We start from the raw sequence: 14,974 nt of genomic DNA, 5'->3' as shown, positions 1-14,974 counted from the left end.
TGCACTCATGTTTCCCGGTCGGCGGTTTTGTGGGCAACGCGCTGCATCTTCCGTCCCAAACAAATTGCAGCGATTTGCGTCAACTGTGGCAACCGCCACCACAGCTAAAGATGCCACAAAGATGAGGAAGTTGCACAAACGAATCAGCTCCAAGCTTAGTCTGGTTTCCCATACGAAGCAAAGAGTCATTTGCTAATTAAATTGGTTTACTCAAGGTTTTCTGAGGGGAGGTCAAAATGAAGAATATAGAGAATATGTTTGATGAATCGGACTTAAAAATCTGGCCAGGTTTTCAAAACATTTTCTGGCAAATCATGTAGAGGTTGTAAGAAAGTTTCAGTTGATTTGACGGATAAATGGACATACGGACAAGACTAGGAACTTACCATTTAATTTGAAACTTAAGCTAGTTACCATTTAACTAATTTGATATTATTTCTATACTATTTGCAGAGCTCAGTTACCTTGTGCAACCTGGGAGTGGGTGCCACTTTCGGGGAGTCCGTACTTCACGACTTGCCACGCGACAGCACCGTGGTGACGAAGACGACCTGCGAGCTGCTGCGGGTGGAGCAACAGGACTTTCGACTCATATGGGAGGTAAGTGCCCCGGCGATGACTCAAGGTTTTCAGCTCCACCTCAAATCAATCGCACTCCAAGGACTCATCTCCAAGGAAGGAGAGCATCTCCGCCCCCTGACCGCTTCAATGACGAAAATGACATGCAGAAATGTGGGGTTCTCGCGGAATGCTCGCATCATTGTCGAAAATATTTAATTAAAATTTCAATTAACCTTTAATGATGCTAGCCAGGATATACAAGGATGTCCCCCTGCCCGGCAGAGGGCTTTTCGCTAATGAAGTTCCAGGAATGAGCCAGAGCACATGCCTCTTCGGGCCCTCTGTGTTAAGTGCTTTGGCTTTGCCGGAGAGTGGGGAATTAGGCCAGGTCTTACGATGGGCTAAGTAGGCGGCCCTTTGTCTATGTTTATGGCCGGAAAGCGGCATTAGAGGGTAACGACGGGCTCATGGCAGTGCATCATTTATGTCCGGGTTGCATGTTTTCAGCCAGTTCCGAGCGCATGCCCCGGGGAGGGGGTAAGTAATTGGATCCTCCAGCAGATACTTCGATTAGTTTATGCAGCTGCCTACAATATGATTAATTTTGATTGAAAACAGCCCAGGAGGAGCCCCGGGCGGGAAAGTATTTGCTTGGCAGGCCGCAAGGCAGGTCCTTGGCAGCAGAAAACCCCAACTTGGCTTACATATGCCACACAGTAAATATTTGAGCCCCGCACACAATCGGCCGAGAGTGCACTCGGGGAATAGTATGTTAGTCCCGGAATTAAATCATCCCCAATCAGTCAGCCATCGCAATTCGTTTAGAGGTTCAGCCCGCACTTTATTTCTGTCAGTGGGAAACGAATACGAATGCAAACGAGGAATTTATGTGTTAAATTCGGAGACCCCACTAACAATGCCATTCAGCATATAGCATTCAGCCGGGACCGGGACCGGGGCCGGGGCAAAGTCGTCCCTGCGGCAGCCACAAAAGGTATAAGCCCCGGGCCCCTGCCCCCAAAAACCCACACGCACAAACTGGAGCGGGTAGGAATGAATGGATGGATGGAATGGATGTGTGTTTACCTTGTCGGCTAGGAGGGAGGGAGGTAGGATGTCAAGCCAAGCCACAAATTGGGGCATATACTATTTTGCAACATTATGCCAACATTGGCTAACCCGAAAGGCAGTACCAGAAAGGGGAGCTGGGAACTGAACGATAACAAAGTAGCTGCGACAGCGGGGCACCACATGTCACGTATACGCACTGTGCAACAATGGAGGAAAGTGGATGCTACCACTGCTGCAGCCACCGGAGCTCCAGCAGCAGGCATGCCATAAAAATGCGAACTGGGGAATATTGTCAGCAGTGGCACTGCGTAAATGCGATAAAATCAGGAAAGAAAATTGAAAAAAGGAGTAAAGAAGACACTCCTTGCTGGAGTTCAGGAGGTTGTCCTCGACGGGGTTTGATTTGTGCGAAAATATTTACTCTGACGGGGCAAATTGAAAATGTCAGAGGAAGCATTTTTGGCCCAAAGAGGGAAGGGCATTCAAGGCTAATTGCCGGTCTCATTTCCCCGATATTGGATGTGGCACAAGAGAAGTTGCAAACTAGCCTGCAACTGGTAACTGGCAGCCACTTATGTTGCAATTGAATCGCTGCCAATTACCAGGCAAGAATTCTAAATTGCGAGTTCATTCCAGGGGACCACTCAATTAGGTGGGATTATGCCCCGAATGCCTTTACTGCCTTGACTGCCTCTCAATCCAGACTGATGGCCAAACATTTGCATTTAATTTTTGGCCGCTGATGCAACAAAATCGTTGCTAAACATGTGGTATTCGCAATAAATTCTCCAGCCAGCTCTGCGGAAAGCCCTGTGGCATGCACAGTTGCATGTTCAGGGTCGTGGCTTTATTTATTTATGCACAAACACAAGTTGCACATGTGAGCCCACCAGGGGCCCCACACTCCAATAGGTTGATACTACCAATAGGTACTGAACACAGATGGGGCATGTGAGGCTCCTAAGGCCCCAGCTTTGGCTTGGGCTTAGTCGACTCATCAAAGTGCATCATCAACTGTGCATTGATCAACTTGAATTTCATTGAGCACACTTCTAAAAACATGGGATTTACTTCTCAATTTCAGCGAGAAGCTCCCACCCAGTTCCTCCTTTTGATTGAAACGATTTCCCCTTGGCTGAGTTGGCAAGAAATGGAAAGAAACTTAATACTTTCCACAAGACAATTTCACTTTGATTTGTATTTCCTTTTCGAGGAGAACTTATTTTCTTCCAAGCATTTAAACAAATATAATAACGAATAGCTTCAGTTCCCAGGTGTCGGGCTCATAAGCTCTCGGGAAGACCTTGAAATTGAAGAGATTTAAATTAATTCGCGGAAACAGAGTTGGTTTTATTCGCATGCCGTCTTGATCAAAGTGCCTCTGAGGGACTCGCATCATTAAACATTGAAAACCAATGCAAACTGGCTCGGCATGGGAACAAACATCACGGTTCAATTACTGTGCCTCGCCTCCAAGGCGAAGGTCTTTCGAAGCTCCCGCCCCCCACCTGCTCCACCCACGCACCCGCCCAGTGGGTGGCTCTCGATTCGACCCGCTGTGCGATTGATAAGCAAAGTGAGTTTAATTAGCCTCGAAGACGACGCCAGCTCGACGATTGTCGCTTATCAGCCAGCAGAGTTTCGAGAGTTGTCAGGCTCTTTTCGGTGGCACTTAACCCATCTTCGGCCACTTACTTTCAGGTGTTTGAAAGGGGGGTTAAATTAAAACTTAAGGGGTTAAATTAAGTATGTGGAATCAAAAAATATTTGTTTCTGTTATTATATATGTATAAATAGTCAGTGAAGTTAGCTAAGAATAGTTTGAAAGTTTATTTTTTAAAGAAGCATCATTAAACTTTAATATCGTAAAAGTTCTAACAATTAAAATCCCTTAAAAAAGATAACTTATAAGGCACATGACAAAAGCACTTCAAGAACCATATAAAATTGTGGTTTAAGTTGTAGTTAGATATAAAAATTTCCTTCAGACAGTTATATTTTTAATAAAAAAAAATAGTACAATTTTATATGAAATGGGGATGCCAAGCTTACATCAATTTTGTGACTCACAAATAAGCTTGAACTAGACCTGCTGTGTATCTGGTACTTCCTGTACTTAAGATCAATACTTATTGTTTTTGTTTTTAATGTTTTTTAAACCTTGTGGCCTCAAGGGGTTAACTGTTTGGCTATGAAGTAAAAACAGAATTGAGGGCTTCGACAACCCTCGAGGCTGATAAGAAACGGCAAATAGCTGAAGGCGACAGAGGCATTCGAGCATTTGTCAACGCCAAACAGTTTTTATCAGTTTGCGAAGAAACGCCTGACAGTAATTACACCAGAAGACTCCAGTAACGTGTCGGGAACTCGGGTCGGGCGAGAGCAACCCATGTCCGCTGGCCGGCAGCGCTGGTCCGCCCAGTTTGTGGCCAGCGATGACCTCACGCCCCACGTCCTCCTGCTCCGCTATCGTCGCCGCAGCACCGACCTTGGCAAGCTGGCACCGAGACTAGGAGAGGGCGAGAGGCTGGAGCAGGGGCAGCAACAGGAAGCCACTGGGATGGGAGCCGCAGTGGCCACAGCCGGAGCCGGAGCCACTTCCGCCGCCGTCAAGCTGCGACGTCAGCTGGAGCGGGGGCGAGTGCGTCCGCAGTCGACGGCCTTTGAAATGAGCAACGTAATTGGAATCCACCACCCATTGCACCATTGCACTCATCACACGCACACGAGGCGCACCAACAAAACAAAACAAAGCCATACCAAAACCAGAACAAGACCCTGAACCTGACTAACGACCATTAACACTTTTAATTGCAGAAAAACAAGGAGTTGATGAATGACATTTTCACCAATTGCAAGCTAAAGAACGGTAAGTGTCTCATCAGAGGAAACCCCCTGTTAATTGTTTAGTTGAATGAACTAAGGTTTATAGTTTTACGTTGCTAAAGCATTTGAAAAGTTAAAACAAAGACTATGTTGCTCAGATGATTGTTTTGCCATAAAGTGACTCAATATTGCACAAACACTTGCAAATATTGTATTTTTTTTATTATTAAGGCCTTAGATTGATGCAGTTTTAATATACACATGATACAGGTAAAACTAATCATTCAAGTCTCATATAATTTTTATTAAAATATAGACATTATATACATACTTTTCATTTAACAAATTATGCGTAACCTAAATTTGCATTTTAATTATTGCCTCTGAAAAAGTTAATGTTATAGTTCATCACACTTAATATATTATACGATTTTGTGATCTAATTTCGAACTGAGCCAAAAATAGTTCACCATGATTATTCCGCATTGGTTTTTAATCGGAGTAACTATTTTCTTTCTTCATCATCAATCGTAATTTTTTTCCAATTGTTACTTTTCATACATATGTCAACAATGCGTTTTTTCTTGACAATTTATTTATTCATTTATTTATTTTATTTTTTTCAATTTCTTTATTTAAATAAATTCCTGTGAATGACATGACTTTTCAGTAATTTTTTTGCAAACACATTTATTGACTTTAATGGTTTTTTCTATCAAAGTTTTTCTATAAAAATATCCTTAAACATACTGAAAGTTGTGCAAAGCCCATAAATGAATAGAGATTTTGCATTAGAACATATGAACATCGATAAACATATTTCGACATATTTACCTTTTTTAGACAGAATCATTTAACAAACAAGAAAGGAAAGCTAACTTCGGGCGGAGCCGAAGTTGATATACCCTTGCAGTTAAAACCGGATATATATCGCAAACATCGGATAAAGTTGGCCGATCCTTATGATTACATCATAATAAAACTAATTAACTAAAATAAAAAATCTAAAAAATAGTCCCAAACTTCTATCTTCAAAAATACGAAAGTTGATATTTCTACCAAATACCATTTCCGATCGTTCAGTTATTTGGCAGCTATAGGATATAGTCGGCCGATCCTAATGAAATTTGGTAGGTCAGATCAACTGACCAAATATATAATCTGTACCAAGTTCCAGCTCTCTATCTTCAAAAACACGAAAGTTGCGTCAGTTAAACGGCAGCTATAGGATATAGTCGGACGATTTATATGAAATTTGATAAGTAGTATTATTTTGCCAAAAATAGAATCCATAGAAAATCCCAACTTTCTAAAACAAAAACACCAGCTCGAAAAACACCAAAGTTATGCCATTTCCAATCAATCAGTTATATGGCAGCTATAGGATATAGTCGGCCGATCCTAATGAAATTTGGTAGGTTAGATCAACTGACCAAAAATAGAATTTGTACTAAATTCCAGCTTTCTATCTTCAAAAACACGAAAGTTGGGTCATTTCCGATCGATCAGTTATATGGCAGCTATAAGATATAGTCGACCGATCTTTATGAAATTTGGCATGTCGTAATGTTTTGCCAAAAATAGCACTCATGTCAAATTTGAACTCTCTAACTCTAAAAACACCAAAGTTATACCATTTCCGATCAATCCGTTATATGGCAGCTATAGGATATAGTCGGCCGATCCGGGCCGTTCCGACTTATATACTGCGTGCAAAGGAAAGAAGGGTGTGTGCAAAGTTTTAAGACGATAGCTTTAAAACTGAGAGACTAGTTCGCGTAGAAACGGACAGACAGACAGACAGACAGACGGACAGACGGACAGACGGACAGACGGACAGACGGACAGACGGACATGCTCATATCAACTCAGGAGGTGATCCTGATCAAGAATATATATACTTTATAGGGTCGGAGATGTCTCCTTCACTGCGTTGCACACTTTTGGACAAAATTATAATACCCTCTGCAAGGGTATAAAAATCAAAATTTGAATAACTTTTGTACCATAAAGTGCCTGCAAAAGAAAATCTTTAAATTTTTGAACTCCAAGCCCAGAATAAATTGATAGATTTCTAAAAATATTATGGACTTTATTGCAAAAACCTCAACAGTAAGCAAACCCCAGATCTTGTAGATAGATTTTCAAATAAAAGCCTGAATAGGGATTTGTAATAAATAACAAAATCAATATGAATAGTTCCACAAACGACCGCACATGAACAAATATGTTTGTGTTCTTAAGATGAAGCCACAATATCCTTTATACATTCCCCGGCACTGAAGCACACATTCCGTGCACCATCAATCACAAATGGTATTTAAGCAATTAAATGTCGGAATATGCTGCCAAAGACGCCCATTGATTGAATATGAAATGCAATCGCTCGGAATAATATTAATTAAAAAACAACTGCTCCGGGGCGTCCGGGTGTCCTTGCAGGTTTTGGTCCTGGCGTGCAAACAGCTGCCGCAGCCACATCGCCCACCAAGCGCCCCCTCAGCCCGGACCACCCCAACCCGGCACTGCCCATCACAGAGGTAAGCTGTTTGCAAAAACTCGCCATGAAACTCACATAAATATTATAAATGTAATGTCCTGACATTGACGACGACAAATGAGTTAATTTGCTGCTCTAGGAGCCGTCAAGGGAATTACAAAATATTTATGTGTTATTCATGAGTGCGTCCTGGCGGAGGACTTTGTTCTCCGGCATCTTTCATACGCTCTCTGGGTTCTGGCTTTGACGCTTGGGCAAGCTTTAAAGAACGAATCTAAAATATTCGTCACCTTCCAGACGCCGAGTCCTGCTATGAGCCGCATGGGCTGGGCCCTTCGCACCCTACTCGTCGCCGACAACTCCAGCTGTCTGAAGGATCGCAAGGTGAGTGCCAGCAAAATACAGGTCCTTTACGATGCTAATTACTCGCTACTCCCGCCACAGGTCTCTGGAAAGTTAATACGGAAGTGCGCCCCCGGCACCGAGCTCGTTGACTGGCTGGTCAACCTCTCGCCCATCGTTCACACCCGCGCCCAGGCGGCGGGCATGTGGCAGGCCCTCGTCGAGGAGGGAGTACTCTCACACGGTAAGCTGAATGCTCCTTCCGCTTTCCACATACTAACTTGCCTAACTTGCTGATTTTTCAGTCAACAAGGAGCAGCCTTTCAAGGACAAGTGCTTTCTGTACCGCTTCCGTCTAGACGAGGAGGGCGGAGCAGCAGCCGCAGGCGCCCCCCAAACGGAGGACATTGGAGCAGCCAACGAGCACATCCGCGAGGCTTTGAGCGCCCTATTCCAGCGCGGCCCGGATGCTACGCTGCGCATGATATTGCGAAAGCCGTGAGTACTATCCTAAATCCAGGGAATGAGGTTTGAGCTGGAGCTTGGGGCGTGTATCTAACATAGGATTTGGCATTAGTTGTCAGGGATTTTTCGGCAGCTATACCTTCCGTTATATTATCCATTTGAAAAACTTTTCTATACTATCGGTTTTATGCCACTTATACCAGTGTCTTTCCTAAGGATTTCTTCTAAAATGTACAGCTTGATAGAATTTTGAAATTTAGAACTGTTGATACATTTTGAATCTAAATAGTCTTCAAAAAGATGAATGTTTTAAGAACCTATATTGAGGCCTATTAAATAGGCAAGTAGCTTTAGAAGGAAAGCTTATCGCGTTTTGTTTTCCGAATGCTTATATTTCCTTGATAAAACAAAACATGTTTGGTTATTTAAAAAAATATTCAAAGTTTTATTTCCAAATAATACGATTTTAACGAATTATTTGTAAGCCAAAGGTATATTTATGTGTATGATGAAAGAGCTTAAAAATCACACAATATTATGTGTGATGACTGTATATATATAAATACTTTTACTGACACAACGACAAAGAGATAAATAATGACTTAATATTGATGTATTTTATATAATCCCATAGGTCACACGAACGAACTTCTGAGGAGCTGGAACTGGTCTTCGAAGAGCTGGTCCACATCGCCGCCCTCTCGCACCTCTCGACCAGTATCAAGAGGGAGTTGTCCTCGATATTTGTGTTCGAGGCTCACGCCCAGGCGGGCACAATATGTAAGTATCCTGCCACAGGCGCCTCGGATTGGGATATGAAGATTTCAGCCGGCGAAGAAAAGTTTGTGTTCGGAAAACTTTTTAATTAAGCCCGAACTAATTATGTCTCAATAAACGGGGCTGCCAGTGAAGATTACCCGGGCCAGCGGCGGTTAGAGCTATAAGTACTAATAAAGACTTTTTTCTCCCTCCACGCCTAACCCATTGCGTCTATTAAAAATCCTAAAAAACGACCACCTCCTCCACGGCAGTATTCAATCAAGGGGACGAGGGTCGTTCCTGGTACATCTTACTCAAGGGATCAGTGGACGTTGTGATACACGGCAAGGGGACGGTGGCCACCCTCAAGACCGGCGACGATTTCGGGAAATTGGCCCTGATAAACGACGCCCCCAGGTAAGTGCTAATTGGGCAAGGGTTTCCACTTAAAAGCCAGTCGGAAAGTTAAATACTTAACGATTATTGGCAAACTCCTAGGAAATAGTAGCTTACAGGCCTTTGCCAGAGTCCTTTCCTTCTATTATTGTTATTACTCGACAATACAATGGACTCGACAATGACCCCGGCCCTCAATGGGCCAGCCAGTCGGAGGGCCACTTGGCCAGACGACGAGATAACGGACGGCAGCCTCGCAGATAACAAGGCCATTGTGTGGCGTTTACAGCAAACAATTGAAAATTGAAACAAAATATTAGCCGACATGTCCAATTTGTAAGCCATTTGTCGAGCAGTCTGAATGGAGAGCCTCAAAGGCTTGTCGGAGAATAGACAGTGATTGCTTCGTCCAGCTCCAGAGGAGGATCAGGTGTTTGAATGGCGGCCAATAAGGCCAGGTCCGTGTGTCCGTACAAATAGCAGGGGATTTATTAAATTTTAAATGATAGTGTCCAGGCTTTTGGTTAATTAAAAACGTTAACACAGAGAGCCTGTTTGCCTTTGACAAATACAATAAATCGAAAAGCCGTGAATGGCGCTACATCAGAGTCCTACTGAATTATTCCGGATATCGATTGGGTTGCCGGGCGAGGCAGGTGCAGTTTCGACTGCTGCAGTTGAAATCCAATTTAAAATACTTTTAGCTTCTGTGGTGGAAGGCCGAAAGCGCTCCGGGCCATCCAGCCCAGCCACTTTCCATATTTATGGCTATTTATGCGGCAACACATATAATGCCGCTCTAGGCGGAGCCTGCAATTTGTTAATAAACGGACTTTTATGGGCCCGGCCGCCATAAACCGCCAATCGAAAGCTGGCCAGAACCAGGACCCGACTAATGATTTTCCCAATTTTCCGGCAGAGCGGCCACCATTGTGCTGAAGGAGAACAATTGCCACTTGCTGCGCGTGGACAAGGAGCACTTCAACCGGATCCTGCGTGATGTCGAGGCCAACACTCTGAGACTGCAGGAGCACGGCAAGGATGTTTTAGTGCTGGAGCGCGTGGCAAAGCAGCGAGGACAGCATTCGGCATTCAAGTGAGTCCCTCAGTTTTTATCGGGCCTGCAAATGAAATTAAAAGTCTGACTTCTGATTTGATGGCTTGGTCCTGTCTGGGGTTTTATGGTCCTGCTGTTCCGTGACTGAGCTTATCCGTTGCTTCCAGATACACCGTCATGTCGGGCACGCCGGCCAAGATGCTGGAGCACCTGCTGGAGACGCGACTGGGCCAGTCGGTCGGCGGAATGGACCCCTTCCTGGACGACTTTCTGCTCACGCACATTGTCTTCATGCCCGTCGTCCAGCTCGTTGATGAACTGGCCAATTAATATCCTTTTCAAACACACAAGAAAAACCGTATGAGTTCTAGTCTTAAACCCTTTCGATTCCAGCCACGTCCCACAGCTTAGGTGCAGTACCCTTTAAAGTCTTCGAGGGTTTCTAGCTGTTCCGAGGTATTAGGTTTTGGGATTTAGGTTGCCAGGTTGCCAGCCTTCCAGGTTGCACTTTCGAAATGCAAAACGCCTCTTGACTCGTCCATCTCGCGCCCCAGTCACGTTTCTTCGGGCGGACTCACAGCTCCAGCTCAAGTGCCGCCAGCACGCAGGTCGCAACACATGACCCCGATCCGGTTGGGGGTTGGTTTTTGGGCTGGGGGACTCTAACAAGCGGAACTTCCGTGCGACTTAACTTCAGTGGAAACAAAAGCCACAATGATGACTGGGGCGAGTTGGGTCAGCATTTTCGAAAGACTCCGTTTCGAGGAGAAATGGAACTGGGTGGCGGGGGCCGTCCAATGATGCCTGAAACTAATCTCACAATCTGCATCCCAGTACGTGACGTGTTTAATAAGCGGGCCACACTGAGCAACAGGGTCGGGCGCTGAGCGGCCCACAAATCAATAGTCAGCCAGCTCCAGCTGCCCAATCCTGTTGGGAAGTGTAGGCAGAGTTTGGACAGGCAGACCCCAAATCACACTACAAATCCGATTTGAAATCCCAAACGAAATTGGTTCCCCCTTAACCACCGTGCACCTTCCATTGCGACGCCCACGAGGAGGCCCAGACACCCGAGGATCGGGAGTACATAATCAACTTCAAGAAGCGCGTCATCCTGTTCATGCAGAAGTGGGTCATGGCCGTGCGCCACGCCGCCTTCGAGGAGCCCAGCGTCTGCGACTTCATCGAGGACCTGGCCGCCGAGGTGGAGGCCGACCCAGACCTCAACGAGGAAACCAGCATTGTGCACAACGTGCTCACCCAGATGGCGCGCTACCAGGAGGACCGCAACCAGAACGCCGGCCAGAAGTGGAAGCTGCCGCCCAACGGACAGCCGATCTGTCTCTTCAGCGGCAATGCGACGCCCTCGAAGACAGTAATTCGACCGGACGATGACAGTAAGTACATGGATACTTGCAGGATGTGATAACCAGCAATGATAACCATTTTCCCCGTCCAGTCATCTTCCGGGTCTACTGCGCCGACCACACCTACTGCACCCTGCGATTCCCCATGCACACCACTGCGGAGCTAATCAAGGCCTGTGCCGCCGACAAGCTGCAGCTGAACCGCGGCCCGGAGGACCTCGTTCTCGTGGAGGTCAAGTCAAACGGAGAGCGGTCCGTGTTCAAGGACAACGACGTCAGCATACCCACGGGTCTGACGCTCAACGGGCGGTTGTTTGTCTCCGTCAAGGATCACCTGGATGCCCTGGTAAGCCCATTGCCATCTAATAGCCCACATTGACCCCTCTCACCTGTCTCCTGGTTCGCCTATGTAGACCCCCCTGCAGGAGCAGGAAGGCCCCACCGAGGGCGTGGACATCGACCTGGAGATCCTGAGCACCAAGGAGCTGGCCTACCACATCACCCTGTTCGAGTGGGACCTCTTCTGGGCCGTTCACGAGTACGAACTGCTCTACCACACCTTCGGACGACACCACTTTGGCAAGGTAAGGCCCTGCCAAGTTGGCCAAATGTCTTCAAAGTCTCGTTTGGCCAATTAGCCTGCCAGACACTGGCCGCAAACTGTTGCCATTTGTCATCTGCTTGCAAATCGAGTTAGCCCCGAGTTTCGCCACTCGAAGTAATTAAAGATGGCCCGAAACTATTTGGGCTAACTTCTGCCGCTTGGGCCTCGAATTGATCAAATTTCACTTCTTACTACCCCTCATACAGATCACGGCCAACCTGGACGTCTTCCTGCGTCGCTTCAACGAGGTGCAGTACTGGATTGTCACCGAGCTGGTCTCCACGCCCAGCCTGAGCAAGCGTGTGGGTCTGGTCCGGAAGTTTATCAAGCTGGCGGCCTAGTAAGTTGACTTTGTAACTGGTATTAACTGGTATTGGATTCCTTATAAACGCTTTCAACAAAAGCACTAAGCCTTAAAGAGTCCTTACTTGTGTACCATAAATATTCCTAAAAAAAATCATATTTAAACCTTTTCTAGCTGCAAGGAGTACCAGAACCTTAACGCCTTCTTCGCCGTGGTAATGGGTCTGTCGAACATGGCAGTGTCCCGCCTCCAGCAGACCTGGGAGAAGATCCCGTCAAAGTTCAGGAAGATCTTCCAAGAGTTTGAGGCCCTGATCGACCCCAGCCGCAACCACCGGGCCTACAGGGTCTTCGTGGGCAAGCTGCAGCCGCCACTGATCCCGTTCATGCCGCTGCTGCTCAAAGACATGACCTTCGCCCACGAGGGCAACAAGACCAGCCTAGACGGGCTGGTGAACTTCGAGAAGATGCACATGATGGCCCAAACGATGCGCACAATTCGCTTCTGCCGCTCCAGGAGTCTGGGTGAGTAGTGGGGCTAGTCCCCAATTCTTGGCCCTGAATTGTTGCTAATTGAATCCCGTTTCGGACAGGCCTGGAGCCACCGTCGCCGAAGAGCGAGGGAGAGGTGCGGTCGTACATCAGCAGCTTCCGAGTCATCGACAACCAGCGGGTGCTCACCGCGATGTCGCAGAAGGTGGAGCCCACCCGGAAACTCTAAGCACCCATTATCGGATTAGCCCGTAGCTTACCAAGTGTCTAGCCCCGTGTGTGTGTTTGTGTGTTAATCAAACTGCAATTAGCTGCACAGTTATGAGCTTAGCCGGGTTGTCTTGGCTGGTTGGCTGGTCCCGACGGGATGCCACTTGGCGGCCCTCAACCCGAGCAAACTTTCATCCGCATCCGCATCGGCATCCGCATTAGACTAAGGCTACTATGTTTCCAACAGACGACCCAACCTTCTAATGAACTGAAACCCAATCGCGTTTCGATGCAAACGAGAAACTTTTGCTTTAGTACAAAAACGAATGATGGAAAACCAACTTGACTTGACGAAACTTGGACGAGTGTGATACTAAACATTTAGAGGAGGCAACATCAAAACAAACCCCCAATCTGTAAAATTTCCCAAAAACTATACTATCTATATACAAACACACATTAAAATACCCTTCGCAGCCTAGTTGATAGTTTGGAATATCGTACAACGTAGCCGAGAGCGTCTATTTTTTTAAAGCCCCTAAATTAGAAGCAACTACTAATCGGTCTAGTTGACACTAGTTATACCTTGTAAACTACCTAGAGTAAGTAATTTAATGCATATTTTATTTCAAATATGGGTATCCATTCAGTTATTGAGTTATCTTAAGCAACGCTAATAAACACACCTATTAATATTTATTTAAACACTTTTTTGTTTCATTTTGTACAAAATTCAGGTATTGTTTCTGTTTTGGTTTCCAAGAATATGCATATGCTAGTGCATTCTAAGCATTAAAACTGGAGAGGGACCTTATTAGTTGTAGTTCTGTATACATATGTGCATACAAGTTAGATCACATGTATATATTTGGTGTAATTATGTACCTTAATATGAATATTTGGCCAACTAGGCCATCGTAGATACCCTAGGATTGTAGTTACCGAGCTAAACCAACTCCTCTCCCAAGTAAAGGTCTCTCAAACAACGATGTATCACTAAAACCGAAAACCGTAGATGTAACCAAAACTCTCAGCAACTAAAACTTAGAATATAAACGTCGTTTTAAATACTATGATTTCCTTGCGTGACCAAGTCAAGTAATAAGCAGAATGCCCAATGTTGGTTGAGTTTTATGGACTCTCGACAGAATCCTTGGACGGTTCCAATTAGTATTTCCATTCCACGATGTATCTATCCTAAAATATTCAAATATCTTTGCAGACGCAATCAAAATAGTCCCACATTCCCTGAGGATACTGCTTAGAATCGTCCAGTGATTGAGGTCTTGAGCGTTTAGATTAACCATCCTTAACAATCAGTCATAATCCAAGACAAGTATCCAGTGGTTTCTACTGCAGCAAAATAAACAAAACAAAGGCAAACGAATTTTCAATGCAACTTTTGATAGATATAGAGAACCGATTCAAACGAAGTACATATGTATATTGTTTAGTTTAAAATTTATAAGTGTTATGTGAAAATTTCGTATTGATTTACATGTAATGGAACACCAATTTTAGTACCGAACCGATGCGAGTCGAGTTATAGCGCCTTTAAATACTTTATCTACACAAAATGCTACGATTACGGGTAGATCCTATCTCAATCATCCTCCCAGAGCTCTGCAGAGTGGGAAGGACAAGACCCCAAGAGGCAAATTACCCGGAGAGTCCTTCGAGAACACTGGTAGCACAGCTCTTTTCTAGATGTGAAGCGAAGACTAGAATTATACACGAAATATATTTGCCAAAGGGAGACACAATTTGAATATTTAGACTAGTTGTAGACCTACCAATATAGGAGAAGGCAGTTCTCCTGTGTCAAATACCCAGATTGTATCTGTGTTTTCGAGTACTGCTAGCATTGATTGTTAGGCTCGTTCTATAGTACCGATTATAATACTACCAATATATAAATATTCAAGTATTCCTTAATGCGAAAATTACAAATTTTACTTGTGATTCGATTTGACAATCTCCAAACTCTACAAGTCCTTAATCTCTTACATACCAAATATTTA

The 14,974-nt window shown here is 45.0% G+C and overlaps 1 protein-coding gene across 4 annotated transcripts in view; it reads left to right on the top strand.

Annotated features, from left to right (window-relative positions):
• The window catches only part of Epac (Exchange protein directly activated by cAMP), a 41,310-nt gene extending 27,652 nt beyond the window's left edge, over positions 1-13,658 (top strand). For 3 of the 4 annotated variants that reach the window (XM_017251318.3, XM_017251321.3, XM_017251320.3), the window contains 16 exons: positions 454-600; positions 4,450-4,501; positions 6,901-6,998; positions 7,256-7,342; positions 7,403-7,544; positions 7,606-7,798; positions 8,400-8,545; positions 8,797-8,941; positions 9,840-10,016; positions 10,145-10,306; positions 11,013-11,374; positions 11,437-11,690; positions 11,758-11,928; positions 12,155-12,288; positions 12,427-12,776; positions 12,845-13,658. In XM_017251318.3, the coding sequence (XP_017106807.2) occupies positions 454-600; positions 4,450-4,501; positions 6,901-6,998; positions 7,256-7,342; positions 7,403-7,544; positions 7,606-7,798; positions 8,400-8,545; positions 8,797-8,941; positions 9,840-10,016; positions 10,145-10,306; positions 11,013-11,374; positions 11,437-11,690; positions 11,758-11,928; positions 12,155-12,288; positions 12,427-12,776; positions 12,845-12,972 (2,748 nt within the window). In that variant the 3' untranslated portion in view covers positions 12,973-13,658. Of the gene's footprint in view, positions 1-453; positions 601-3,928; positions 4,310-4,449; positions 4,502-6,900; positions 6,999-7,255; positions 7,343-7,402; positions 7,545-7,605; positions 7,799-8,399; positions 8,546-8,796; positions 8,942-9,839; positions 10,017-10,144; positions 10,307-11,012; positions 11,375-11,436; positions 11,691-11,757; positions 11,929-12,154; positions 12,289-12,426; positions 12,777-12,844 lie in introns of those variants that run through there. The other variant, XM_017251319.3, reaches the window with a different exon arrangement.
• The last annotated feature ends 1,316 nt before the right edge of the window (positions 13,659-14,974 follow it).

The sequence above is a fragment of the Drosophila bipectinata genome, chromosome 2R, assembly GCF_030179905.1.
Source record: "Drosophila bipectinata strain 14024-0381.07 chromosome 2R, DbipHiC1v2, whole genome shotgun sequence".
Lineage (NCBI taxonomy): Eukaryota > Metazoa > Arthropoda > Insecta > Diptera > Drosophilidae > Drosophila > Drosophila bipectinata.
The sequence above is the reverse complement of the archived record's forward strand: the minus strand, read 5'-3'. Positions and strand labels throughout refer to the sequence as shown.